We start from the raw sequence: 26,254 nt of genomic DNA on the forward strand, positions 1-26,254 counted from the left end.
TAAAAAACTAGCGTTCCCTTTGCCGGAGGGTAAGAGTTGCAGGAGAACTGCTTGGTTGGGTGGGACCCTCTGTCCACTTCCCCCTCTCAGTGTTGCAGCGTCATCTGGCTGGAACCTGTGCAGGCCTAGTGCATGCGTCCTGGGTCGCTGTGGGTTCCTACGTGCTTCAGTTCTGGTGTGTCTGGAGAACACTGTTTCCTTAGAGGCAGTGCTATTTTCACAGTTTCCAGCTTTATGTGTGTGAGTTTGTTCGATGTGTGTGGATGGCACACATGGGAGGTCAAAGGACAGCTTGCAATAGTTGTTTCTTTCCTCTCACCATGTGGGGTTCAGCAAGAGAATACAAGTTTCTTAAGGGCCTTTCTTCACTGAGTCATCTCACCAGTCCCCCCTTTTCTAAACTAACTTTTAAAATCTCTCTTCCTGACAAGTCTTTACCTATCTTTCACCTGACTGTACTCCTTCTCTGCCTGGCTTTAACACCCTCATTTCTCCTACCAGCAATGCCCCAGAAGACTGCCTTGTATTTTTCTTAATCATTGGAGCCACCTTTATAAATTAACTTTTCATTTAAAACATGTCAGACAGGAACTTCATTATAAATTCAATGAGGTGTTTAGTTTATGGACAATTTGTATCTGCATGACTTCATATATGTATTCTGCCAAGGAATTTATTGCCTCCCACCCCCCACCAAAAAAGTATAAATGGAGTCTTTGTGGACTTTCCTGTTCTGGTACTTTCAGTTTCTTTCCTATGTGCAGTGGAGGGAAGTGTGTTCCATGTGTTGCTCTGTTCCTCTCAGTATTTATGCACTGAAAGCATCACGGTTGCTCTGTGTGATAGCAAATGAGATATGGAGCTCTTGTTCATTCAATAATCAATCATACTAAACCTTATATTCAGCATCACTCAACACAAATATGTATATATAACAGAACATATATATGTGTATATATATAATAAATGTGAAGAGGAACTGTTATTGCATTTTCAACATGCCAAAGGAAGGGTCATAATCCTTGTTATATACTTGTCAAAATCCTGCCAGGCGGCTACCAAAATGCTCTTAAACTCTTGTCTTTGCATAGAAAAAAAAAATACTGTGGCTGAATGTACTGTGCCAATTCTTTATACCAGCTATTTTCTTTTTGGGGCTGTGAGATTAGTTTTTATTTTTAGAAATCCTTAAACAAACAAAACCTGCAGTTTGCCCAGCTCCGTTCATATTACACAAGCTCAGAGATTAGCAAAGCTCTGCAGGAAACGCCCAGTTCCTGTTGCAACTGAATTTCAGCTCCAGCGATGGTTGGCGGTGCTTCCCCTCTGTTAAAGCAGTTACATTATATTGAGAAATGCTGATGATAAAGTCAGGGCAGCTGGGTTTCAGACTGGACCTGTGTTGGAAAAATAGCGTACAGCTTGTTGAACAACTGCCAGGCCAGTGTCTGTAGTTTAACCGGTAGCCAGCCCCAAGAATGTTAAGTTAGCAAGAGTCTGGTAAGGCTTGTGATATTGGAGATTACTTAATTCCAGTTATATACTTACCTAGAGTCTTTATGAAGTATGCCTAGCAATGGACCGTGTACTAAGTGCAGGAAATAACCAATATCATGTTTAAAGTCTAAACCTTTTGAATTATGAACGAGGAATTCCTCCATGTGCCTTCCTATTTAGTCGTAAGCATTCACGCCTCAATAATATATGAGTCGAGCTCATTGCTAAAAAACAAAAACCCGTCTAACAACTTGACTTCATGCTGTCACTTTGGTAGCTTTTCTCTACGTTTCCTCTTTTTCCTTCTAGTTTTTCATCTTTGGCATCCATTTCCTTTCCTATCTCCCTCTTGGTCACCCCCCTCCACCTCCCTCTTTCTTTTAGCTCTCCCTTTCTTTCTCTGACATTCCTTTTTGTTGCACAGTACACTGGTGATACCATAGTACTGAATTAAGCAGTATAGTTCAGTTTTCATTTATTTGCTTGTTTTTGAAACAAGATCTCACTATATAGCCCTGGCTGACCTGGAACTTACTCTGTAGACCAGGCTATCCTGGAACACACAGAAATCTGCTTGCCCGTGCTTCCCAAATGGAGTGCCAGGATTAAGTACATGTGCTACCATACCCAGCAATATATATTACCCTAAACAAGTTAATATTTATGAATGACTTTTGCAAGTTATAATAAATGATGTAAGTGTAGTATATTAACAATATACAAGATAATATACTTCATTTTAAAAAATATAAAGTGGCTTTTTAAATAGTTGACTTGTGGCTACAAAGATGAAGCTTTGCACATTGAGGAAAGAGCCTGAAAGGTTCCTAATTCTAAGAAGAGTTTGGAAAGTTGCTCCTGAAAAAACAACTCTAGTGTTTCGAAACTATAATCAATTAAGTCTCTAAACTAACCTGCCCTTGGGGCACTTCCACAGCTTGAGAGCCTCGAATTCCAAAGTCACCACGTGAAAAGACAGCTTCAGATAGAATCCTGATTTATTGACCCTCCTATTGCTGGGCCTCCTTTTCTTTCCTTGATTTTTATGGCTTCTAAAGAGAGGTGTTTAACTAGAGTCCCAACCAAGCACACATTCTCCTCTATTCTGTGTATCAGTGGGGGCAATTCAAGCACTAGGATTATTGCTTAGCAACCTAGAATGGCCTACCATGTTAGGGAAGCACTTGCGGGCTGCAATGAATAGAGAGAACACCAAGTTTATTTGTGGGTTTATTAACGAGCCATTATGGATCGTTAGGTATTAAGTAGCTTTATTTCTATAGCACTACCTTTAAATCAGGCAAGAGCATATGTTCCTTGGTTTGTGCTAGACACATTAAGGGGAAAAAATCAAGTACTTGAAAGCCTGCAGACCTAAAACAATTCCTCTTTCATACGTACCTTTTTTAAAAAAAGTAAAAATAAAAGTATTATATAGTAATAATTATTATGACCATTTTATTTTTATTTTCTGTGGCTGTGTTAAGAATGCCCTGACAAAGGAAATTTGAGTGGTACAGATTTTGGTGGCTCACTATCCCAAGTTACAGTCTGCAGAAATGTCAAGGTTGCAGGAACTGAAACAGATGGTCGTATCACATCCGCAGGGAAGCGCGGAGCAAATGAAATGAACGCAGGAGTTCCAGTGCTCAGCTGCCCTTTCCACTGTTCCACAGTCTTGGAACCCAGCCAAGGAATGACCCACCCACAGTGGTCAGGTCTTTCCACCTTGTTATGCAATCAAGATAATCCCCACAGGCGTGCCCAGGGGTCAGAGTAGTTCTAGATTTTGTCAAGTTGACAATCAGCACTGACCATCACCACAACAAAACACAATGGAGAAGTACCCTTTGCAAATCCAACTGACCTGTGAGAGAGCCACGCGCTACCCCTCCTCAACTTCCTCTGATTGGAATAAGTGATTTGGCCACAGAAGAAATAAAAACCTGGAGAAGGCTCATAAATACCTTCCACCTTTGGATCAAGAACTCTCGATTTTTCTCTTGGGAAAAGGATAAAATTTATTCTTCCTAGTGTTGTTTTTTTCTGCAGGTTTTTTTTTTAAATTTATTTTAGCAGCAAAGCCTTTTCCAATGAAATCTTACAACATTCTCCAATTGTGAAATAAATTGAAGCATAGCTGCTCTGGCCACAAAGAAACTTCGGGTTCTGTGCATCCCAAAGCTTCTTTTCAGGATCCTGAGCAGCACAACTCAAAAGCCGCTCTCCCACAACGGGGATTTTTTTTAAGGTATTTTATTCTTTCAAGTATATGTGCATTCACATCTGTGTGGAGGCATGTACATGTGAGTGCAGGTGCCTGAGGAAGCCAGAGGCATCTGGGCTCCTAGAACTGGAGTTGTGGGTGGTTACGAGTCACCCAACATGGATACTGGAACCAGGGTCCTCTGCAAGAACAGTACATGCTCTTAATCACTGAGTCGTCATCTCTCCAGCCCCTACACCAGGAACTCTTACTCTTGTGGGTGGTGATTGGAATAAGTGGTTTGTCCAAGGGAGGAAATAAAAGTCCAAAGGAAGGCTCACAGATCCCACCCACAATGGACCTAATATGCTCCAAAGGTTTCTAGAAATTGATACCAACAACTCTGGAAGTAATTGAATAATATTCCTTGCAAGTGAAATGCTCTTACTTGTGACCCTGTGTTTTGACTTCCTGTTACTATAAAATAAACACAGGCAAGGGTAATTTTTAAATATCATAAATTTAACTTAAAAGCAGTATAAATTTATTATTAACAATTATGAAGACTGGAAAGTCTAAGATCAAGTCAAGATTTGATATCTCTTTGAGGGCTCAGTCTTTGATTCTAACACAAGGCCTTGAATGCAGTACCCTCTGCAGGAGGTGAGCACACAGTGTCTTCAAATGACAAAGAGGTGGAAGGACAACAAAAAGGGCTTAGCTAGTTCTCTCTAGCACATCTAATTTTTAAAAAAATTATGTGTATGTGTGTTTGTGTCTGTGTGAGTCTGTACGTACCATGCATGTTCAGGTACCTAGAGAGACTAAAAAAAGGACATTGGGTACCCTGAAACTGAAGTTACAGACAGCTGTGAGCTCTCCATTGTGGATGCTAGGAACTGAACCTGGATCATTTGCAAGAATGACAAATGCTCTTAACCAGTGAGCCATCTCTTCAGCCCCATTCTAGCCCTTTTGTAGGGTGTTAATTAGTCCATGGGGCAGAGTCTTCCCCAGAGGCCCTGCCTTTTAATTCTATCATGTTCGATCTTAGGTTCTGATATACAGATTTTTCAGGGACACAAAGCATTCATACTAGAGCACCCTGAGTAACAGGCTCAGAAACAGAGGCTGCTAAGAAGGCTCAATAGATAAAGGCACTTGCCCTTAAGCCTGACAACTAAATTACACCTCCAGAATCCACATGGTGGAAAGGAAGAACTGAAAGCTGTTTTCGGACCTCCACCTGCATCCCATGACTAGATCACCCTCCACACATACACAAAATAGCTAAAAATCTTGGTAATATCCCTTAAGGAAACATATGTAGAAAGTGAGATACATGCAATAATTTTTGTAGTAGGATTATTTGTTATAAGAAAAAAAGCTGGAATATCCCAATAGCTAGCAAAATGAGAATGGATAAATACATTGTGATATAGTTAAATAATAAAATATTATCCCGCAGAGAAAAATAAGATGAAGTAGTTATACCTATCAATTTAGATAAAGTTTCTAATTATAACATCAAACATAAAAAAGCCATAGACTATACATGATATTAAATAATTGTATAAAATTAAAGTGAGAATAGTATTATATCAGTGATATGTAATAAAATATATCAAAATACCAAAATACATGGAGATGATAGACATAAAATTTAGAACAGTATCTCTCTCAAAGTAGAAATAAATAAGAGGCATTATTATGTAGGTAATTTTTCTTTTTCTTTCTTTTTCTTTTTGGTTTTTCGAGACCAGGTTTCTCTGTGTAACAGTCCTAGCTGTCCTAAAACTAGCTCTTGTAAACCAGGCTGGCCTCAAAATGGAGATTCACCTGCCTCTGCCTCTGCCTCCGGAGTGCTGAGATTAAAGGTGTGAGCCACCACCGCCCAGCTTAAACTATGTAGGGAATATTTTTCATAAGCTAAAATTAGATCTGCATGTATATATGTATGTATATATATATGTATATATAATCCTTGCAGTTCTAAATATTTCATATTAAAAACGAGTTTTGTAAATAGCCACTACTAGGAAGGTATGGAGGCTCTACATGTTGTCCTTTTATTGCAAGAGTAGTGCTTATTGGGAGTTATTACTAATTAAAACATGACATGTCTCAATAGTTACTTTTCAACCATATTAGAAATCAACATAGACAGATTTTCAGATGTGTTTTTATTTTAACCTATATCCACAAAATAACAGAAACAAAATGAAGTAGCATAGTAGTACATAGCCACGAGTCTGATTGGGCACCTGTGTTCTTTTTCAGTGGCTAGTATCTGGAAAGACCCTAAAGTACTTCATCTCTATAGCTATGTCAGAAAAAGAAATGAAACCCTTAGGAGTCCCATTAATTCTTCCAGTCCACTCACCTCAGCAATCACTGGAACAGAGGAAAATATCTGGTATTTTACTGTTCAGAGTGTGAACTAGTCATGTCCTGGGAACCCAGGGCCAAGCCAGTTCTCCCAGAACCAAAGCCTTACTCTGGACCGATGCCATGAACCATGGCTTGCTTTCATTCTTGTTCAGGCTTTCAGCATCACTTGGAGAGCTAATGCTATGTGCGTTTTCCACTCCACACCCACAGCAGCTGGTTTACAGTTCTTTTATCTTCCACGCCAAGTCCATGATCCCAGCAATCCTTCATTTTAGCCGTGTCTTTTCTCTCCCATAGGAAATGGAGGCTGTTAGATGGACCATCCCATTTATGGTGTCCTCCGAGTCATCCACCCCCTCAGAGCCTCAGGACTATGATCTAATCTCCCTCCTGTATCTTCTATTCTTCTGTCTGCTTTACCTCCTGCTTCTTGGTCTTTAATACAGTCATATGAGCCGGGCGGTGGTGGCGCACGCCTTTAATCCCAGCACTCGGGAGGCAGAGGCAGGCGGATCTCTGTGAGTTCGAGGCCAGCCTGGTCTACAAGAGCTAGTTCCAGGACAGGAACCAAAAGCTACGGAGAAACCCTGTCTCAAAAAATCCAAAAAAAAAAAAAATACAGTCATATGAAGGAAGGAAAGAAGGCAGGTGGGGAAGGGAGGGAAGAAGGGAGGGGGGAGAAAGGGGCAGGAGTTGGAGCTGGCAGTCAACCTTGTCTCTGAGATAGAGTACACAGAGTAGCAGCAAGTTAGCTGTTTATTAAAGGAACTGAGCTGCCTGCAGACCTCTGATTATGTCAGTAGTGTAACGGGCTTTTCCTTTTAGGCCACCAACTAGCTTCCAAATCGTGACACAGAGACTAATATTAGTTTTGAATGCTTGGCCTTAGCTTAGCTCTTTTTCTGGCTAGCTCTTTTAACTTCAATTAGCCTGTTTTGCTTTATCTATGTTTTGCCTCTAGGCTTCTTAACTTCCTTACTCTGTCTCTCTCACCCTCACTGCTGGAGTCAGCCTGGCCTCTTACTCTGGGCACGTCTCTCCTTCTCTCCTCCTCTCATTCTTCTTCCTTCTCCTCTTCTCACTCCTCACCCTCCTCCCCAGATTTCTCCTCCTATTTACTCTCTCTACCCACCAGCCCTGCCTGGTTCTCTCTCCTGCCTAGCTATTGACGGCTCAGCTCTTTATTAGACCAATCAGGTATTTTAGGCAGGCAAAGTAACGCAGCATCACAGAGCTAAACAGATTCAGCATAAAAGAATGTAACACATCTTTGCATCATTAAACCAATGTCCCCCAGCACAAACAAATGTAGCACATTTTAAACTAATATTCCACAGCACAATAGCAAATACTTTTATGGTTCAAATGATTGTTCTCAGGCTTTTTGCTTGGATGGTGCTCAGTAAACCATGTAAAAGGATATAAGACCATTTTGAGGTTTTTGTTGTTGTTAAATATATTCTAAAGTCATCAATAAATTCTATTTATAGTATTTCTTATACTTTCTAATGTAAAATTACATGTATGTGTATCTGTGCGCGGATATGTGCACACGAGTGCAGGAGTCCACAGATGCCTAAGGCATCAGATCTCTGATCTCCCTGGAGCAGTCATTACAGGTCCCTGGGAGGTGCATAGTGTTGATGCTAGGAACCCACCAGGGTCCTCTGCGAGAGCAGTATAAACTCTTACCCACAGAACCATATCTCCAGCTCATACTTCTAGTATGTCTTACATTTAATTTTTTTCTTCTCAGCTGGTTCACCAAAGGAGTCCCGTTCAGCTTCCATGAATGTTGTGCTTAGAAAACCTGCAAAGGTGATTCTTGGTATGGATGATGAAAGTGAGCTGAAGTCCAAAGCACAGCTGCCATGGAAGAACAATTTCAATGAGAGAATAGAAGCAAGAGCCCAGGCCACGCAGCAGAAAATGTTAGAGAAGGATATGCTGAAACGGGAACAGGAAAGGAAGACTGCAAAACAGCTCCCAAGAGATGACCTGGCTAAAGAGTGGTTTAATATTGAAAGCATGACACTAACTACCCGGGCCTACTTGCTGGACAAGCTTCTACCCACCTTGATTCCTGGAGTCGAACAGATGTTAATGCAAGTAGAAAAAAAGAAACTTTTGAGCAAAGCTGATATCCCAACCAAGTTTGATCCAATTAATTATTTGGGGGAATATTTAATGAGAAACAATACTCTTTATATCAAAGACCCAGGAATGTCTGGCTACCAGCGGGTGATGAGAGAGGTCACAGAAGAGCTGAAGGTCCATGTTCCCGATACGGTCAGCAACAGGTACAGTTCATTGTCTGTCTCCTTATGCTGAAAAGCTAGAACAACGATGGCAATGCAAACAGGAGCTGAAAGTTAATCAAGAACCATTGTTGGCTGAGGGGTGGTGGCTCACACATGTAAACCTCGCATTTGGGAGCTAAGGTAAATTCAGTGTCTTTTTAATAATTCTAATGAGTGGAAGCTATTTTCTACAATATCCATTTTCCTTTTATGTAGTCAGTGTGTGGATGGTGCACATAACTGTGGCACATGTTGGAGGTCCGAGGACAACTTTTGGGAGTCAGTTCTCATTCTCCAGCTTTTTGAGGCAGAGTCTCTCTTGTGCCTGTGGCTGAGCTATGTACTCCAAGCAAATTCAAGGTTATATAGTAAGGCTCTGTATTAGTGAGGTCCTACTATGGGCTTCACCTTTTCAAAGCACTGCAAGGACTGATGAATTAAAATAAGTTTATTTGTTTTGTTTTATCAAGAAATAGAGTTTTGCTTTGAAGTTCAAACTGGGCCTAAATCCACTCTGTAATCGAGGCTGACCTCAAACTCATTGGAATCCTCCTGCCTCAGCTTCCCAAGTACTGGGATTATAGGCTTGCACCAGCACACCTAGCTAGTTACTTGGATTTGATTGTCATATTAGGACTTTAAGTAATATTTATGTTTGTATTAGACTCTCTGCACTGGAGAGTAACCTAATCCAAACATCACAATACATATTCAAAAAAGGTGTACAGTAAGCTGGGCATGATGGTGCACGCCTTTAGTCCCAGTCATCATGAGGCCAGGGCCGTGATCTCTCTGAGTTCAAGGCCAGCCTGATCTACAGAGCAAGTTCCAGGACAGGCTCCAAGGTTACAGAGAAACCCTGTCTCTGTAACTTTTGGAGCCAGAGTCTCACTATCTCACTAGGCTGCCCTGGTTGACCTGGGACCTGCCATGTAGACCAGGCCAGCCTTGAACTCAAAGATCCACCTGCTTTTGCCTCCCGAGTGCTGAAATTAAAGAAATACACCACCACACTCAATTAGGATACTAATTTTTATTTTGAATATATACAAATATAAATTAAATTTGTAATTTATGTTATAATATGTAAGATGTAGATACAACTTTATTATTCTACAAATGGCTACTTACTAATCCCAATAAGACTTACTGAGACAACCCTGCACCCAGCCGATAAACATCTTTAACAAGGACAAGCATTTCTGCGATTGCCATTTAACAGTTGCTTATCTTCTGTATCTGTCTCTGTTGCCTTAAAGTTTTCATGTGTACACGCTTCCATAGTCCTTCTTCAATTTGTTCCAGGCTGTCTTATAAATTTTTGCTGCTATTATAAGTGGGCTTCTTTTACCACATTTGGGGGGGGAGGAGTCTGGGAGTAATCTGAAGAAATGAAAACTATTAATTTATATATACATTTTGTTTTCTGTTGCCTTACTGAGTTCTATTATAGTAAAATTGAATTGCTGTATTGTGTTTTCTAGGGAAACAATTATGCTGTTTTCAAACAATAATCTTTCTTTTTATTTTCAATTTTTGTCTTTTGGGTTTGTTTGTTTGTTTTTTGTTTTTTTTTTTTTGAGACAGAGTTTCTCCTTGTAACAGCCATAGCTTTCCTGTAACTAACTCTTGAATCTCAGGCTGGCCTTGAACTCACAGAGATGCCTCTGCCTTCCGAGTGCTGGGATTAAAGGTGTGCACCACCACTCGGTTATATTTTCAGTTTTTACGCCTCTGACATCTTTCTCTTACCTAGTTGCATTGACTAATACATCTAACTCGGGGTGCACAACTGTTTATTGTTACCATCTGTAAATGGAGCTTCTTGTTCATTTTCTGACCTCCCAGAACTAAATAATCATATAGATACTGTATTAATTACAACGTTGTTTGGCCTATTAGCTCAGGCTTCTTGTTAAGTAACTTTTACATCTTAAATTAACCCGTTTCTATTCATCTGTGTATCTCCATGAGGCTGTGGCTTACCAGGTAAGGTTCCAGCATGTTCTTCTCCTTTGGCAGCTACAAGGCATCTGACTCCACCTACTCTCTCTATATATATCTCTTCCAGCCTGGCTATATCCTGCCCTGCTAGAGGGCAAAACAGCTTTGTTCATTAACCAATAAAAGCAACACATGTAGTAATATGAGCGGCAGGGCTGGGCTGCGTCCCCAAACACCCCAGCCGCCTGCCCTGCCCGGCTAGCTTATGCCCCAAATAATTACACGGACACTGTATTCTTTTAAACACTGCTCTGGCCCATTTCTAATCATCTGTGTAGCGCCCCTAGGTGCGCTTACCGGGAAGATTCTAGCCTAAGTCCATTCTGGGTCGGAGCTTCATAGCGTGCGTCTTCCCTGGAGCAGGTAGCATGGCGTCTCTCCTGCGTCTGCTCCGGAGAGGAGAGCTGTGGAGTCTGACCTCACTTCCTCTTCCTCCCGGCATTCTGTTCTGTTTACTCCACCCACCTAAGGGTGGGCCTATCCAATGGGCCTAGCAGTTTCTTTATTGCTTAACTAATGAAATCAACAGATTGATATATGACACTCCCACATCACTTCCCCTTTTTCTGTTTAAACAAAAAAAGGAAGGCTTTAACCTTAACATAGCAAAATTACATATAACAAAACAGTTATCAAGTAAAAGTTACATCAGAAACATTTATACATATAACAAAATTGACCTTAAATCTCTATCAATGCAAATTATTCATACCTATATCATTTCCCCCTTTAAATGTAAAAGAACATTTATAAACTATATTTGGGAACATGGGCGCAGTTTTTTCTCTCCAAACTGCTTCCTGCTGAATGGGGGCGTCGTTAATCAGATTATTTAGGGTGTAACCTGTGTGCCAGGTTTATCTCAGTTGGCAGTTGAGCAAAGCAATTTTCTGAAGATGTTCACAGCAACCCTTCAGGAGGACGTGGTCCATCATACCAAATCGGAATAGAAGAAATCCATAGAGTCTCATCCTCTGTGAAAACAAAAGAAGAATCTCTTTTCCAAAGTATCATATCCTTAGATCCAAATTCTGAAATCATACCCTCATGATATCCGTTCTGGTTCCACTTGGCAGCCCATATAATGAAATGTCTCTCTGTACTTAGCTCCTTCACAGTCAAAAATTTTAAAGAAAACACAATGTACATAATCCAGACTCTCTGTGAATTTTTCATCTTTATGCGGCTTATTTTTATTTATATCTATAACTATCTGTACTCTGTCTCTTTAAAGACTTTACTTTTATTTTTTTCTTTTTAAACCATTAACTTTATTCTCTATATTCTTTTTCTTCTCTCTCCCAAGCCTACGTACATTTATCCAACAGTGTGACTCATTTAGTAGTCTGAATCTGTCCTATTGTGAATCTGTAATTTTTTATTATCCAGGAGCAGTTTTGATTTGCGCCTTTAAATCATTAGGCGCTTAAGAATCTAAGCTGAGACATTCCTAGGTTAAGGTTTTGTTTTTTGAGCGCATATCTTTGACCTGGAATAACCCTGTAGACCAGGCTGTCTTTGAACTCTCAGAGATCCGCCTGTCTCTGCCTCCTAGGCATTGGGATTAAAGGCGTACATTACTACACCTTGAACTCACAGAGATCTGTTCGTCTCTGCCTTCTAGGCACTGGGATTAAAGGCGTGTGCTACCACACCTTGAAGTTTACTTGAGGTTTACTTTAAGAATTTTAACTTTTAGTCTGCATATATTTTTAACACACAGTAAACCATTCAGAAATTTTCTCTGTCTTTGAATCTCTCTTTACTGTATATCTCTCTTTTTCTGACCACAAGAGCCTTTAATTTACCAAGCAATATCAGTAGGACTAAAGGCGTGGCTTTGACGGCTGGATCCAGCCCATTCCTTAGCTTTTCAGCCTCGTGGCTGAGGTACTGGCTGAGGTACTGGCTGCAAGGTCCCTGCCAGCCAGCAAGCTACGACAACATTCAAGTCCTCTCTCGGTAGCCGGCCCTCCTGCCTCAAACAGTCAGAGTTTGCCCTGGCAGGATGGCCCAGAAAGCCGGCATTTTTAAACAACACAGGTTTGTTCCTGCTGCTGAGTCAGGAAAATTTCAAAATGGAGGACATACCATTTTGTGCTAGCTCTGGGGCCACCAGGTAGGAGCGGTACTCAGCACTTTAATTCTGAGACTGAGCGTGCAGCACAGAAATTCTTTTCATCCAAGTAACATCCAAATCTGACAGGCAGAGCACTGCGCAGTCTGAAAACACGTCCCTGTATGGCGGCAGGAATCCGCCATGCTCTTCCGCCTGCCTAAGCCTGATTCTGCCTTCTGCCCAGGAGCAGGCGGGGAGCTCTGAGTCATCGTCAAGGTCTCAGAGCACTCTCCTTCCAATCCCAAGTGGGAACACAACCAGAAAGCCAGAGTTTGCACTGGTGGCACAGCCCCAGGAAGCCACGCTTTGAAATGACACAGCGTTTTTTCTGCTGCTGTTGCCGAATCAGGAAATCTCTCTACAGCACGCCACCAACAAACAGCAAAAATCTGTGTCTCTCTCCCTTATTTTTAAGCCTTCTCAAGTTTTTTGTGGACTCAGTTAGCCACACGTCTGGGCGTCATTTGTAGTAATATGGGCGGCGACAGGGTTGCGTCCCCCAAACCCAAGCCATCTGCCCGGCTAGCTTATGGCCCGAAATAATTACACAGACACTGTATTCATTTAATCACTGCTTGACCCATTTCTAATCATCTGTGTAGCGCCCCTAGGTGCGCTTACCGGGAAGATTCTAGCCTAAGTCCATTCTGGGTCGGAGCTTCATAGCGTGCGTCTTCCCTGGAGCAGGTAGCATGGCGTCTCTCCTGCGTCTGCTCCGGAGAGGAGAGCTGTGGAGTCTGACCTCACTTCCTCTTCCTCCCGGCATTCTGTTCTGTTTACTCCACCCACCTAAGGGTGGGCCTATCCAATGGGCCTAGCAGTTTCTTTATTGCTTAACTAATGAAATCAACAGATTGATATATGACACTCCCACATCAAACACATATGCAGAAAAACATCCTACATCTCCAAGGGTGCTTGGTGAAAGTAAAGACTCTCTATAGAGTTCTATAGAGCCCTGGGTTCCCTTCCCAATACCCACATGCCCCAAATATTCAGATCCCTACATTACTCCTTAGATTTTTATGAATAAGATCCTCTGGAAATACATTTAAAATGAATCCTGCTGGAGGTTACTAGGTAAAACAAACAAACAAACAAACAAAACAAATGATGAGAGTTTAGTACTAGTGAAAAGTTCCACCAGTGTGCAGGAAACAATGCCGCTGAATTTATTAAATAGTTCAAAGAACACTTCTCTTCACCATCTGTTCTTACTGAGCAATCTGTTAGGATGCATCTAGAACTATTCCCATTTGAAAAAAAATGTACTTAAGATTTGGAAATTGATGTCAAAGCTATAAATCAAAAATGTGACAAACCCTTCCTCCTGTCAGAAAGATATGTAAACCTCAAACAGTACATAAAACTCTAGGCATTTGTCATTTATCATAAACTATAGTCAGATTAACAAATGGACATATCAAATCCCTGGTCTTGGGCTCCTTTGCCAGCCAATGACATGACAAGTTTGTTTCACTGATGATTCTAGCGCTGAGAAGTTGAATGTTTCAGGCCATCTTGAGGTGTAATAAGAATCTTAGTTTCTTTGTATGTATGTGTGTACCTCCATGTATGCACATGCGCTGTGTGTGTGCAAGTGCCTTTGGAGACCAGAAGAGAGTGTTGAATCCCTTGGCACTAGAGCTGTAGGCAGTTATGAGCTTCCTGGTGTGAGTGCTGACAACCAAATCCCAGTCTTCTGCAAGAGCAGCAAACACTCTTTACCACTAAGTCCTCCATCCAGCCTCACCTAGTTTCTACTGGAGCAACTGTAGGAATTCCATTAAAGAGATAAATTAATCAAAGACTTTATCTAGATCACTAGGATTAGAACTTCATCTCCCTCTGGCAAAAGTTAAAATCTATTGTACGCTGACAACGTCAATGACAGCATTTGTAGCTTAATCAGACAGCCCACGGATGCTTTTTAACAGCCTGTTCTGTTGCCAAAGCCTACTGACTTAACACTCAGATGCTCGGCAATCTTCTAAAAATTAGTCCTGCTTTAAAATTTTTGACCTCTGTCTTATGTTTACTCAATTCATTGCAGACTCTTGACAAAGAAATGAACCTTTTCCCTTATTTCTATTCATCCAAAGTGGGCCAAACATACGCTGGTTTGTCAGGAGATTAACTGCTGGTGACAACATTGAAGTGACTTCGACTAAAAATTTCCATGTTTTGCTGGGCGGTAGTGGTGCACACCTTTAATTCCAGCACTTGGGAAGCAGAGGCAGGCGAATCTCTGTGAGTTCGAGGCCAGCCTGGTCTACAGAGTGAGTTCCAGGATAGCTAGAGCTGTTACACAGAGAAACCTTGTCTCAGAAAAAAAAATCATGTTTTCTTCACATGAGAAAGGGGGATTTATCTATCTTTGTTTCGTGTCTCATAATAATAGACTGAGCAGACCTTCTTTATTTATGTAGAATAATTTTCATGGTGGCAGTTGTTCACTTGAAAAATACAGTGTCTCCACTGCCCCGTAGTTTTCCATACTCAGTATAATGTACTTTTTATCAAGTTTCTGAAAGGTAGACAAAGTGGACTTTGATCTTTAAGCCTTGCATGCAAATCTGCAAAGCCATAAAGCAGGTTGGGTTTGTGCTGCTTGCTCTATTTCCTTATTTTTCATGTATCTTTTCCTTCTGACTCTGATTCCTCTAGTAGTTGGGGATTTATATGTGAAAATTTCTTTTCACTGTTTTGTGACGTGAAAAATATTTGCCTAGATTATAAATTTTTAGTAGCCTGGGAATTACACATACTTAAAAATGTGTGAGATTCTTCTAAACTGGGCACAAAAACAGTCAATTATACTATAGAACATTTCAGCTAAAGAATTTTAAACAATAAAAGGGAAGCTTATTAATATTAGAATTTCAGATTATTCCAAGAGGCAGAGTCTGTTTCTCAATCAATTTGACATAGAAGATCCTAGGATGCCAGTCCAAATGATCAGAGAAGTAAATCTAGAAGTCCTTAGTGCTGAGTGTGGCAGCTCACACCTGCAGTCTCAGCACTTGGGAGGATAAATAAATGAACAACAAAATCAAAACTTGGATCTTTTCTTTATTCTGGCATTTGTTGATTATTTCATAGTCTGAAGGATCTCTGCTTTACCCTGAGGTGTCTTTGGAGAATTTTTTCAGTGAATTATCTTTATTAGCTGTATTCATTAATGATAGAACATTTATTCCATGAAGGCAAATAATCATAAAAAGATATTCCAAAGAATTACTTTCTCTATTACAGTTGCATAAATGAGAAAACACGTGAGTAAAATCCTCAAATATTAGAGCTACACAAACCAAGTGCAATTTTAAAGGAAAAAAGATGCAGACCTTTATCCTATTTTATTTATTATAATTTTCTGTTGATTAACTCCTGTGCAATATTTAGGTAATTTACACAGACCATGTGCCAAAAGCCATTATATATTTTCTGCTGGGATGTGGTATGTGCAAAAGATTCTAATATTTACATCACAGTACTCGCATTTTGTATTTCACGCACCAAAATGCCTCAAAATGTCTGGCTCATCTTTACAACATCCAGTGCTAGGAACTTGGCAACAACGGGGATGTGTTTTGTCCTCTGCATGGCTTCCCTCAGTTGCCAGGAGACCAGCTTCCTAGACAGCTGTCTGCTCACAGTCCACACCAGCTGCCACCTCTTTACTGAGCCAAAGTGAAACTCATTATGAGAGGAAATCCTGCAGGTACTTCTCCACAGGTGAAATTAGTAATATTAGCTTGTCAATTTGTACTGGAAAACAGATTTTATCAATCCAGTATAGCATAGCTTACCAAAAGAAAGGATAATACTTTAAATGATATTTGAATTTCTGTTATACAAGTGGTATATAAGAGGGTTTTAGCCAAAAATTTCCTGATTTCGTTCAACCTGAAGCAGAACAATCTATAAACTCTAGTTAGTTTAGCAAGCATCTATGAATGACATTCTGGGCAAGTATACCACCTTGTTCCTTCACACTTCAGCTGTGTGTCAAGTGGGCAGGGGTTCAGTTGATAGAATGTTTGCCTTGTGTTCGTGAAACTTGGGCTCAATCCCAAGAATCCCATGCATTTGCCATGGTGGTGTGTGCCTATTATTCCAGCACTTAGGAGATGGAGGCAGGATAATCAGAAATTCAAGATCATCCTTAGCTTTTTGGCGAATTTGAGGACAGTCTGGTATACATGACTTCTGGTGTCAAAGAAAAAAAATTAGCTACTTATAGACTGCAAAATCACAATCTCCTTAAATGATACCCCAATATTCTAAACCTCATCCTGCAACTTGATGTTGAATGAGGTTTTGGCATAGAACACTCCTATTGTTAAATGGACTGAAATAGTCCAGAGTCAATTTCTCTCTAGCTAGAGCTGTATATGTGGCCTAAAGACTGATTAGGTTTAGTAGTTTGAATGTAATTGGCCCCCATAAGTTCACAGGGAGTGGCATTATTAGGAGGTGTGGCTTTGTTGGAGTAGGTATGGCCTTGTAAGTTTGTCACTATGGAGGCTCAAGCCAAGCCCAGTGTTTCAGAACACTTCCTGTTGCCTGTGAGTCAAGATGTAAGAACTCTCAGTTCCTTCTCCAGCACCATGTCTGCCTGCATATTGTCTTACTTCCTGCCATGACGATAATGGACTAAACCTCTGAACTGTAAGTGAGCCCTGACTGAACATTTTCCTTTATAAGAGGTGCTGTAGTCATGGTGTCTCTTCACAGCCATAGAAACCCTAACCAAGACATAAGGTGAGGTGGCCCTAGAGTATAAACATCAAAGACTACCTAAAATGTACAGGAATTCTTATGATTTTCTACTTCATTTTGTTGATGCATTTAAAACATTCCAGTAACTGATATCCTCAAATGAACATAAGCTTTGCTTATTTATTGCAGAGGCTCTGGTCTCTATGGAGGCCATACACACCATTGCCTTGATTTTAAATATTCTGTCCTAGCTTGATCCTATACCATCACACCAGATAGTTTATCTCACTCCAGTTCTGTGTAGAATATCCTTTATAGATATGATAGGATAAGAGGGAGGATTATCGAATCTGCTCTGAAAAGAAAAAAGGGAGGATACCGGGATGATAAGATAAAACAAATGAAATATCACTACGACCCTACTCTGATGTCCTCTGCCTTGCTCTCACTTCTCCAGTAATGTGGCTCAACCACCTCATACAGAAATAGGAAATTCTTACCACAAATGCCAGCTTCAAAACTTAGCCATGTTGTCTAGAAGGTACCCAGCACGCAGTGATAGTGAACTTAGCCCTGGCTACTATCCACCTCAGCCAGATGGGCTACATTCTTCCTGCCCATTTTTACTATTTTATGCTTATCAACCCAGTAGTCTCTTCTGGAATCCAGACTGCTAGCTTTCTTTGTCTAGACATCTTCTCTCTAGTTGGTTCATTTCTCCTTGTCCTCCAGGAATTCCCGAGCACCACTTCTCCGGGCTACTTTCCGTCACACCTGGTCTCCATCAGGTGCCCTGTCTGCATGTTTTGGAATCGTGTCATGCCACCTTTTAGCACTGGGAATTATTCATGTCCTCACAACCTCTTGGAAGACAAGGCATTTTTTTTTGGTCACAGTATTATTAGAAACTGGGCGTGTGCCTGGTGAACTGTGGCTCAGTACATGATTTAATACTTTGAACTTATTTATGGGTCTTTACTGCATGGATGTTTAGCACTCAATATTGAGTAACACCTTATGAAAAAAATACGAATTTTGGTTATCATGAAAAACACACTTTATACAATGCTTTTATTTCATTTTATTTTGCATGTATGAGTGTTTTGCCTGTGTGTGTGTGTGTACCAAATGTGTGCCTGGTGTCCACATAATCTAGTAAAGGATGTCAGATTCCCTGGAACTGGAGCTATAAACAGTTGTGAGTCACCATGTGGAGTTGGGGAATTGAACTAGGATCCTCAGGGAGTGTCCAGTGCTCTTAACTGCTCAGCATCTCTCCAGCACTATCATATACAATGAAAACTGGCCAATTTATTAGAGACATTTGTCCATATATATTTTGTTACTTCCCACACATTTATCAACCTCTTATATGTATTTGGTTTTGTACAAAACTGTCTTCAATAAATGGTACTTACCAAGATCCTCACATTCTCCCTGCTTCTAGACCCACCAGAAAGATTGTGGTCCTTCTTGAATCTGATCTCTGGTCGTGCTCGTGAAGATGGCACTTCCTTCTTGAAATACCTTTTCCTTCTCCATGATACCCTATTTTTTCAGTTTTCCTATTTCCATATTTAGCCTTTAGCTTCCTTTGCTAGCTCATTTTGTACTACCCAATTTTAAGATTCCACTCAAACACACACATACACTAATACATGCATATACATAGATCATGCATGCATACAGAATTTTTTAAAAACTTTCTTCCTCCTTCTCTTCCTCCTTCTTTCCATGCATCCATCCACCCATCCTTTCTCCTTTCTTATTTTCTATTGAAACAGTGTTTTATAAGATGTAGCTCAGGCAGGCCTCAAACTCCTTCTGTAGCTACGAATGACACTGAACTTTTGATGCCTCTGCCTCCATCCTCCTGAGAGCTGGGATTACGTTATGCCATTTGATGCCCCTGTCTCCATCCTCCTGAGAGCTGGGATTATGTTATGCCATTTGATGGCCCTGCCTCCATCCTCCCGAGAGCTGGGATTACGTTGTACCAATTGATGCCCCACCTCCATCCTCCCAAGAGCTGGGATTACATTGTACCATCACACCGTTTGTACACTGCTGGTGCTGAGGATCAAATGTAGGGCTTGTGCATGCTACGAAGCACTCTGTCTTTACTACATCCCCAGTCTTTATGTCTACTCTTTAATCAAATTTGTACTGTGGTGTTTTTTGTTTCTTAAAATCTCAGAACACTTGTTCATATGGGAGGAATGTTTGATTAGTTGTTTTGTTTGTTTGAGTCAGGATTTTGTTATGAAATCCAGGCTGGCTGCACACTCATAGCTATCCTCCTGCCTCAGCCTCCCTTGTTCTGGGATTACAAAGTATGTACCACCATAACTAGCTTTATTAGTTAGCTTATATGTCTGCCAATGTGTGTGCACATGTTTGTGCATGTGTGTGCATGTGCGCATGACCAGGGGTCAATCTCAGTTGTAGCTCATCAGGCCCTGCCCACCTTTGTTTCTTCAGACAGAGTCTCACACTGACTCAGAAGTTACCAAGTAGTCTAGTGTGGCTGAACAACAAACCCCAGGACTCTGCCTGTTTCTGCCACCTCCCCAGTGCCAGGATTACAAGTGCATAACTACATTGCCCGCCTAACCTTTCTTTTCTTCTTTCTCTTCTTCTTTTCCTTTCTCCTCCCCTCCCACTTCCTCCTCCTCTGCTTCCTCTTGTTCCTCTTCCTTCTTCTTCTCCTCCATTTAACTTGGTTCTGAGGATCTAACTCAGATCACCATGCTTGTAAAGCAAACTCTTTGCCGACTAAGCTTTCTTCTGATCCTGGGAGTTATATTTAGAATCAACTTGTAGGTTACAGCTGCCCTAATCTACCCAAAGTTACAAAGTGTTGCATCGTGTAGAATTCTGTTGGTTGGTGTGACAGTCTCACAAAATAATGTAGACAACAGAAATTTTAGCCATTCCCCCAAAGAGTGGCATGATCGATTTAAAATCCATTTGAATTATATTTGGAAGCTCATATGCAGTGTCTCTGAAGCACAAAACTAGATTTTCTTTCTAAATATGGGCATCATGATGAGCGAGGAAATGTCTCGATTGAAACCCAAAGCATGTGGAAGAGCTAATCAGGCAAAGCAAGGGGGAGAAAATGTTTTGAGCAGATGAAAATGTGACAGAAAAATAACTGTGTGAATCTATTTTTGTGACTTATGAAAATCCGGAGACTGTCAGTACTTATGACACTATCCCAATCACTGATCTGTTTTGCCATCAGATGCTGATCTGTAGAATGGCAGAACAGATAATAACTGTTTGTGCAATAGGTGAGTGTGGTTAAGTAAACGAGAGAATGCTAAATACAAGGCACGGGTACAGAATAGAACGCCGTACTGGAACAGAAACAGAAACTTCAGACATGAAGTACTGGGAGAAGACAGAGAGCAGTATGGGAAGAGGAGGCTGGGCAAACAGCTGACGGGACTGCAGAGGTTTGGATGCTTCACAGAGCACTGGAGGGGTTAGCCCTTCCTTTAAAATACCAATCCATCTTTCAAAAGTTCAAACAAGGCTCTTCTGTGCTGCTAACCTGCCTCCATGCCTTTGTTTTCAAATCTAAAGTTCATTTTTGAAGGCTTATATTCCTAGAGAATTGCAAAGATTTTTTACATGGGTATAAAGTAGCATCTATTCAGTACTTTCTTTTGGACTATTAGAGGTACCTAATGTCCACATTCTCAGAGAAAATTCTTTTGCATCTCAAATCAAACCTATTCCAAATGTTGTTGAATCTAAAAAAACAAAAAATTTACTTGACACTCCCAGCTGTTTTTATTATTCTGAACCATGTGATTTGATGTCAGTCAAAACAGTTTGGGGTTTGTTTGGTTCGTTTTTTAGGATCTAAGAGGGATGATTAACATAGGAACAACTGTAGCCTCCGTTCTTGGCCCACTCTCGGCCTGGCGATGCATCTCCAGCGGAGGACAATAGTTACTCTTGTACTCAGACCTTCAGTGGGGCTGCGAAAGCAGTCGCCTCTGACTAGAGAGCAGCAACAGGCCAACAAATATTCCCAGGCAGATGTCTCAAGTTTAGTCCAGAGCATTGCAATGACCTGGCATTCTTCTTGTAAGAGGACCTTCCATGTTGCCTTCCTAGCTTGGGGGTCAGAGTTCCTCCTGATGACTTTTGTGTCCAGGGAAGACAAAAAGCTAATGACCTTTAGACTTTAGACCATCTCTGCCTTTAGAGAGTGTAGGAAAGCCTCTAGGGGTATTCTCAGTACTGTCTCTGTCTCTGTTTCTCTCTGTGTCTCTCTCTGTGTGTCTTTGTCTTTCTCTCTGTCTCTCTCTGTCTCTGTCTCTCTCTCTCTCTCTCGTGTGTGTGTGTGTGTGTGTGTGTGTGTGTGTGTGTGTGTGTGTGTTTGGAGACAGGGTTTCACTGTGTACCCATGGCTGTCCTAGAACTCACTCTGTAGACCAGGCTGGCCTTGAACGTGCAGAGATCCATCTGCCTCTGCCTCCCAAGTACTGGCATTAAAGGCATGTGGCTTTGGAGATATTCTTGCTACTTCTTTTTGTAAAAATAAACAAAACAAAAACAAAGGCCTGGAAATTGACTAGTTATAGTTCTATACATTTATAGGGTACAATGTGAAGTTATGATTTATAAATATGTAGTATAATTAAATCAAGCTAATTAACATCTTTCATCTCAAATAGTTATCATTTTATGGAGAGAACATTTGAAAGTTATATTATTAACAATTTTTAAATATGCAGCATTCTGTTATAAACTGTATTATTGTACAATAGGTATTTTTAAAAACCTTATTCTTCCTTCTAATTGATGTATTTTGTTCCCTTTGGCCTTAATCTTCTCAGTAACCACAATTGTACCCTGCTTCTATGTTTGAGTTTTTTATATTTTACTATATATAAGTAATAACGTGTCATTTATCTTTCTGTACTTGGTTTATTTCACTTATCCCAATTCTCCAGTTCTATTCATATTTCATAAAGAACAAATTCTGGTTTTATAAGATTGCATAAAATCCGTTGTGTTTATATGCCAAATTCTCTTTCTTCATTCAGAATTGTTTCTGTATTTTGCTACTGTGAATTGTGTGGCAATTAATATATGAATGTAGACTTCTTTTTAACAGACTGATTTCAAGTCTTTTGGAGAAATATCCAAAAGTAATATTGCTGTGTCTTTTGGCAGTTATGCTTCTGTTTTCCAAATGTCGCCACAGTTTTCCATAGTTATTATGTTGATTAATATCCTCACCAATACTTCTTAAATCTGTTACTTATGTAGGTAAAATAGGACAGCCTCTATAAAAAGCTGACTAAGAGTAGAAATTAGCCTAAGATGAGTGCTGAGCGCAGGAAGTCCTGGTGGAAGGAAGGCAACTCCGGAGTTTAAGTAGGGCTCCGGACTCTTGGATTCTGCCGCTGAACTATCTGAACCAAACTGAGGGTTCTTAACATATATTCTGTGTTCTCATACTCCAGAGTCTCCAAAATGAAGGAGAAAGTTAAACAAAAGAGACAACAAAGAGAATATATCAGCACCGTCAAAGTCAAGGTGGCCACGATGAGAAAGCAGGCTCTGGAGGAGCAGTTCGGTGAATGGATTCTCGACCCCAGAGGAATGATTCCGATAGCTGTGGTAGGAGACACCACGCATGCGAAGCGGGAGGGATGCGTGCTAAGAGGGGAACTGCTAGCATGTTAGTAGAGTGTCAGAGGCTTCCCTTGAAATCTTTGCTACAACTGACCTGTCTACCCCATGGAAGCTTATTAATTTCATCAATTTTTCAATGGGCATGAAAAATAAAATACAAATCTAGTAATGTTTTTAAAATCTTGATATTGACAAGGGTTTCCAACCTAATCATTACAAACAGAGATGGATTTCGTGTGTGTGTGTGTGTGTGTGTGTGTGTGTGTGTGTGTGTGACTATTTGTGATATCCGTGAGAGACCACATCTCTTAGCTCCAAAGAACAGCTACTCTTTAAGAATAAAGTATTTTCTCTTAATTGTGTAGAGATTTGAAAATATTTAATCATACAATGCCAATCATATTTCACTTTAAGTGAATGACTTTAAATGGACCAAGGGAAAAGATCTGTGGAGGAAATATTAACAAAAAACAAAATTATTAAAGACTATTGTCCAAAACATAAAATAATTATCAATTAAAATACAAAAAAAATTCAACAACAAAAATTAAATAGCCCTTTAAAAAATAGGAAAAACCAGGCCTGGTGAAACATGTTTACAACCCCAGCACTCAGGAGACTAAAGCAGTTGTTTAAGTTCAGGACCAGCCTGATCTACATAGTGAGACCCTATCTGAACATCTGAAGAACACACACACACTCACACACAAACACACACTCTCTCTCTCTGAACAAAAGACTTGACAAGCACATCACCAAAGATGCATAACATATGCAGATGGCAAATAAACCGGTGAGACAACGCCAGCATCGCATGCCTTTAAAGAATTGTAGGTCTACTGGGTGGTGGTGGTGCATGGCTTTAATCCCAGCATTTCTGAAGCAGGGGCAGGTGGAGCTCTGTGAGTCCAAGACCAGTCAAGGTAGTTGCAAATGTTCCTTAGCTACATCACACTCACTGCCAAAGGTTTCTGGAAATATCCCCTAGGGGACAAAATAGGCTCATTCTCGGTGTCTCTATCCTCACACGAAGAGAACAGAAATCAGGAAGGACATACGCAAGAAGGCAAAATGCTAAACTAAGCCGAGATTGGATCACTCAGTACTTAGAAGTACATGACTTTTAGTCTAAGACACTAAATATGTGGTAACAGAGAGTAATGTGTTCTTTCTCTTCCTTTCTGCAGATTCAGAATGTTCTTTATGATTTTTTTCAGAAGCCAGATTTGCATCTTGGTAAATATGCCTTTACTGCAGCGTTTTTTCTTTGGGAGGGAGGTTGAGGTCACACAGTCAGCATTAGTGCTGATGAGGATGGATGCACTTCAAGTTAGATAAGCCTTCTCCGTTCTTCCAAGAGACAGAGTGTCAAGGAACACAGAAGTAATCAGTCAGCTCAGTCTTTGCAGTCCAGTGCTCCCTTGTAGTACAAATATTGTGTGATTCCCTGCCCCTTTGTTATCCTGTGACGTTCCCAGAAAATAGCAATTGTAGAATTTAGAAGAAAAGTATAATGCCATAATTAAAATAAAGGAATTGTGCAAAGAAAGGCATTAAAATTATATGTAGGACCAGAAAGGTAGCTCAATAGCTAAGTGTGATTGCTGGAGCATTATAAGGAACTTAGGACCAGAGCTCAGATCCTGACACCCACAGAACAAGCCGGCTGTCCTAAGAATGACGGTTATACCAACTCTGAGGGGCCCAACACCCTTTTCCAGCATCCACAGCCACCATCCTCCTCACATGTACTCACAGACAGATAAATAAATATTTCAAAATTTTATGTACTATATCTCATTATATAAACTTTTAGTTACAATATCACTAGAAGAAATAATAAATAGACCTTTTTAACATATTCTTCATGAATAATGAGTTATAAGAAAAGTAAGATTACATCTAAGTAACTGTTTTCCCTATACTGACATTTTGAAATAAGGGCAAAAAGAACTTATATATTCATATAGGTATTACATATACATGAATATTCATGTGTGTGTATGTGTGTACACGTACCTATGTGTGCTGTTCTCACGGCTAGGGGTGTTACAAATGCAGACTAACACAGAAGTGTTGCCTATGAGTTCAGATTAAAGTTGCAATGTTACTTTCTATATATAAGACAATTTCTGAAATGGTGAACAAATACTGATAAGTTCCGGAACAAGTCTTTCATTCAACCCTCACTCAAAAACTTCACAGTATTACAGTTTCAAAAAAAACTGAACAGCAAAATGAGGGGCCGGGTATATAGATGACTCACAGTAGTAGAAAAAGTGCTGAGCGTGTACAAAGGCAGGGCTCAGAACTTTGCAACAACAACCGCAACAAACCTATAGCAAAACTGTACTCTGCATTTGCATATAAAGTAAGCTCTAAACCGAGAGCTGTTAAAGCAGCGTTTCACCTTTTCCAAGGTCTGACAGGAGAGGGGAGACTTTGTGGTGTAGAAATCTTGGGAATTCTATCTTTACACCAGCTCCCCACCACTGAGACAACAAAAACTCTCCTACAAACTTCCACTCTGCACACCAGGAGAGAACAGCCCATCCCTGTGGAGAGATCACAGGTTTGATGCATTTATTTAGGGGAAATGTTTCTTTGCGTGAGTCTAGCTAAGAGGAACCTGACTTGTAACTAAGGATTTGAGTGTGGATCCTGGGATTTATGTAATTTGTGACCCACTGACTGTTTGGCCTTATTTTGGTTTTTGAGATAGGGCCTGCTGGCCTGGAATTCTGTGCAGACCTCCTAGTGCTGCCTGGCACTCACGGAGATCCTCCTGTCTCTGTCTCCCAGTATAACACACTGTTTTTAATTTGCCTTTTTTTTTTATCCCTGTGTTTAGTGGTAACTGTAACTTATGAGACTATTTTCATTCTTTTCTTGCTTTTTTTCCTCTCTGTGGTTTTTTGTCTGTCTGTTTGTTTGTTTGTCCTGGAATTCACTATGTAGACCAGGCTGGCCTCAAACTCACATAGTTCCTGCCTCTACCTCACAAGTGCTGGAATTAAAGGTGTGAGCCACCATGCTCACTCTTTCCTTGCTTTTTAAAATAAAACATGCTTCTTAGCATCCTGTCTGCTCTTTTGGGAACATGCTTCGGGCCTTTCTTCCTGACAACCTGTCCTCTCCCTGCTCTCAGAATGTTTGAAAACTGGAATTCTTCCATCAGCTCAGCCTCCATTGCTGTTTCCGAAATTCTTTGCAATATCTTTGCTTTTTCATTTTTTCTGGGGGAGAGTGAGGAAGCAGTGAGCTAAGAGAGTCTGCTAGGATCCTGCTGAAGATCAGATGGCTTCTCAACCATCCCTGCCCAGCGAGATGAGCGTTCTCCCCTCTTTTGCTTGA

At 40.6% G+C, this 26,254-nt stretch overlaps 1 protein-coding gene across 1 annotated transcript in view; it reads left to right on the forward strand.

The window, feature by feature from the left end:
- The first annotated feature begins 4,502 nt into the window (after window positions 1–4,502).
- Window positions 4,503–26,254, forward strand: part of Efcab5 (EF-hand calcium binding domain 5) — a 107,859-nt gene continuing 86,107 nt past the window's right edge. Inside the window, exons 1-5 of the mRNA XM_075941798.1 lie at window positions 4,503–4,514; window positions 5,984–6,119; window positions 7,851–8,394; window positions 22,729–22,885; window positions 24,088–24,136. Of these exons, the coding sequence (XP_075797913.1) occupies window positions 4,503–4,514; window positions 5,984–6,119; window positions 7,851–8,394; window positions 22,729–22,885; window positions 24,088–24,136 (898 nt within the window). The remainder of the gene's footprint in view (window positions 4,515–5,983; window positions 6,120–7,850; window positions 8,395–22,728; window positions 22,886–24,087; window positions 24,137–26,254) is intronic.

Source organism: Microtus pennsylvanicus, chromosome 11 (assembly GCF_037038515.1).
Source record: "Microtus pennsylvanicus isolate mMicPen1 chromosome 11, mMicPen1.hap1, whole genome shotgun sequence".
Lineage (NCBI taxonomy): Eukaryota > Metazoa > Chordata > Mammalia > Rodentia > Cricetidae > Microtus > Microtus pennsylvanicus.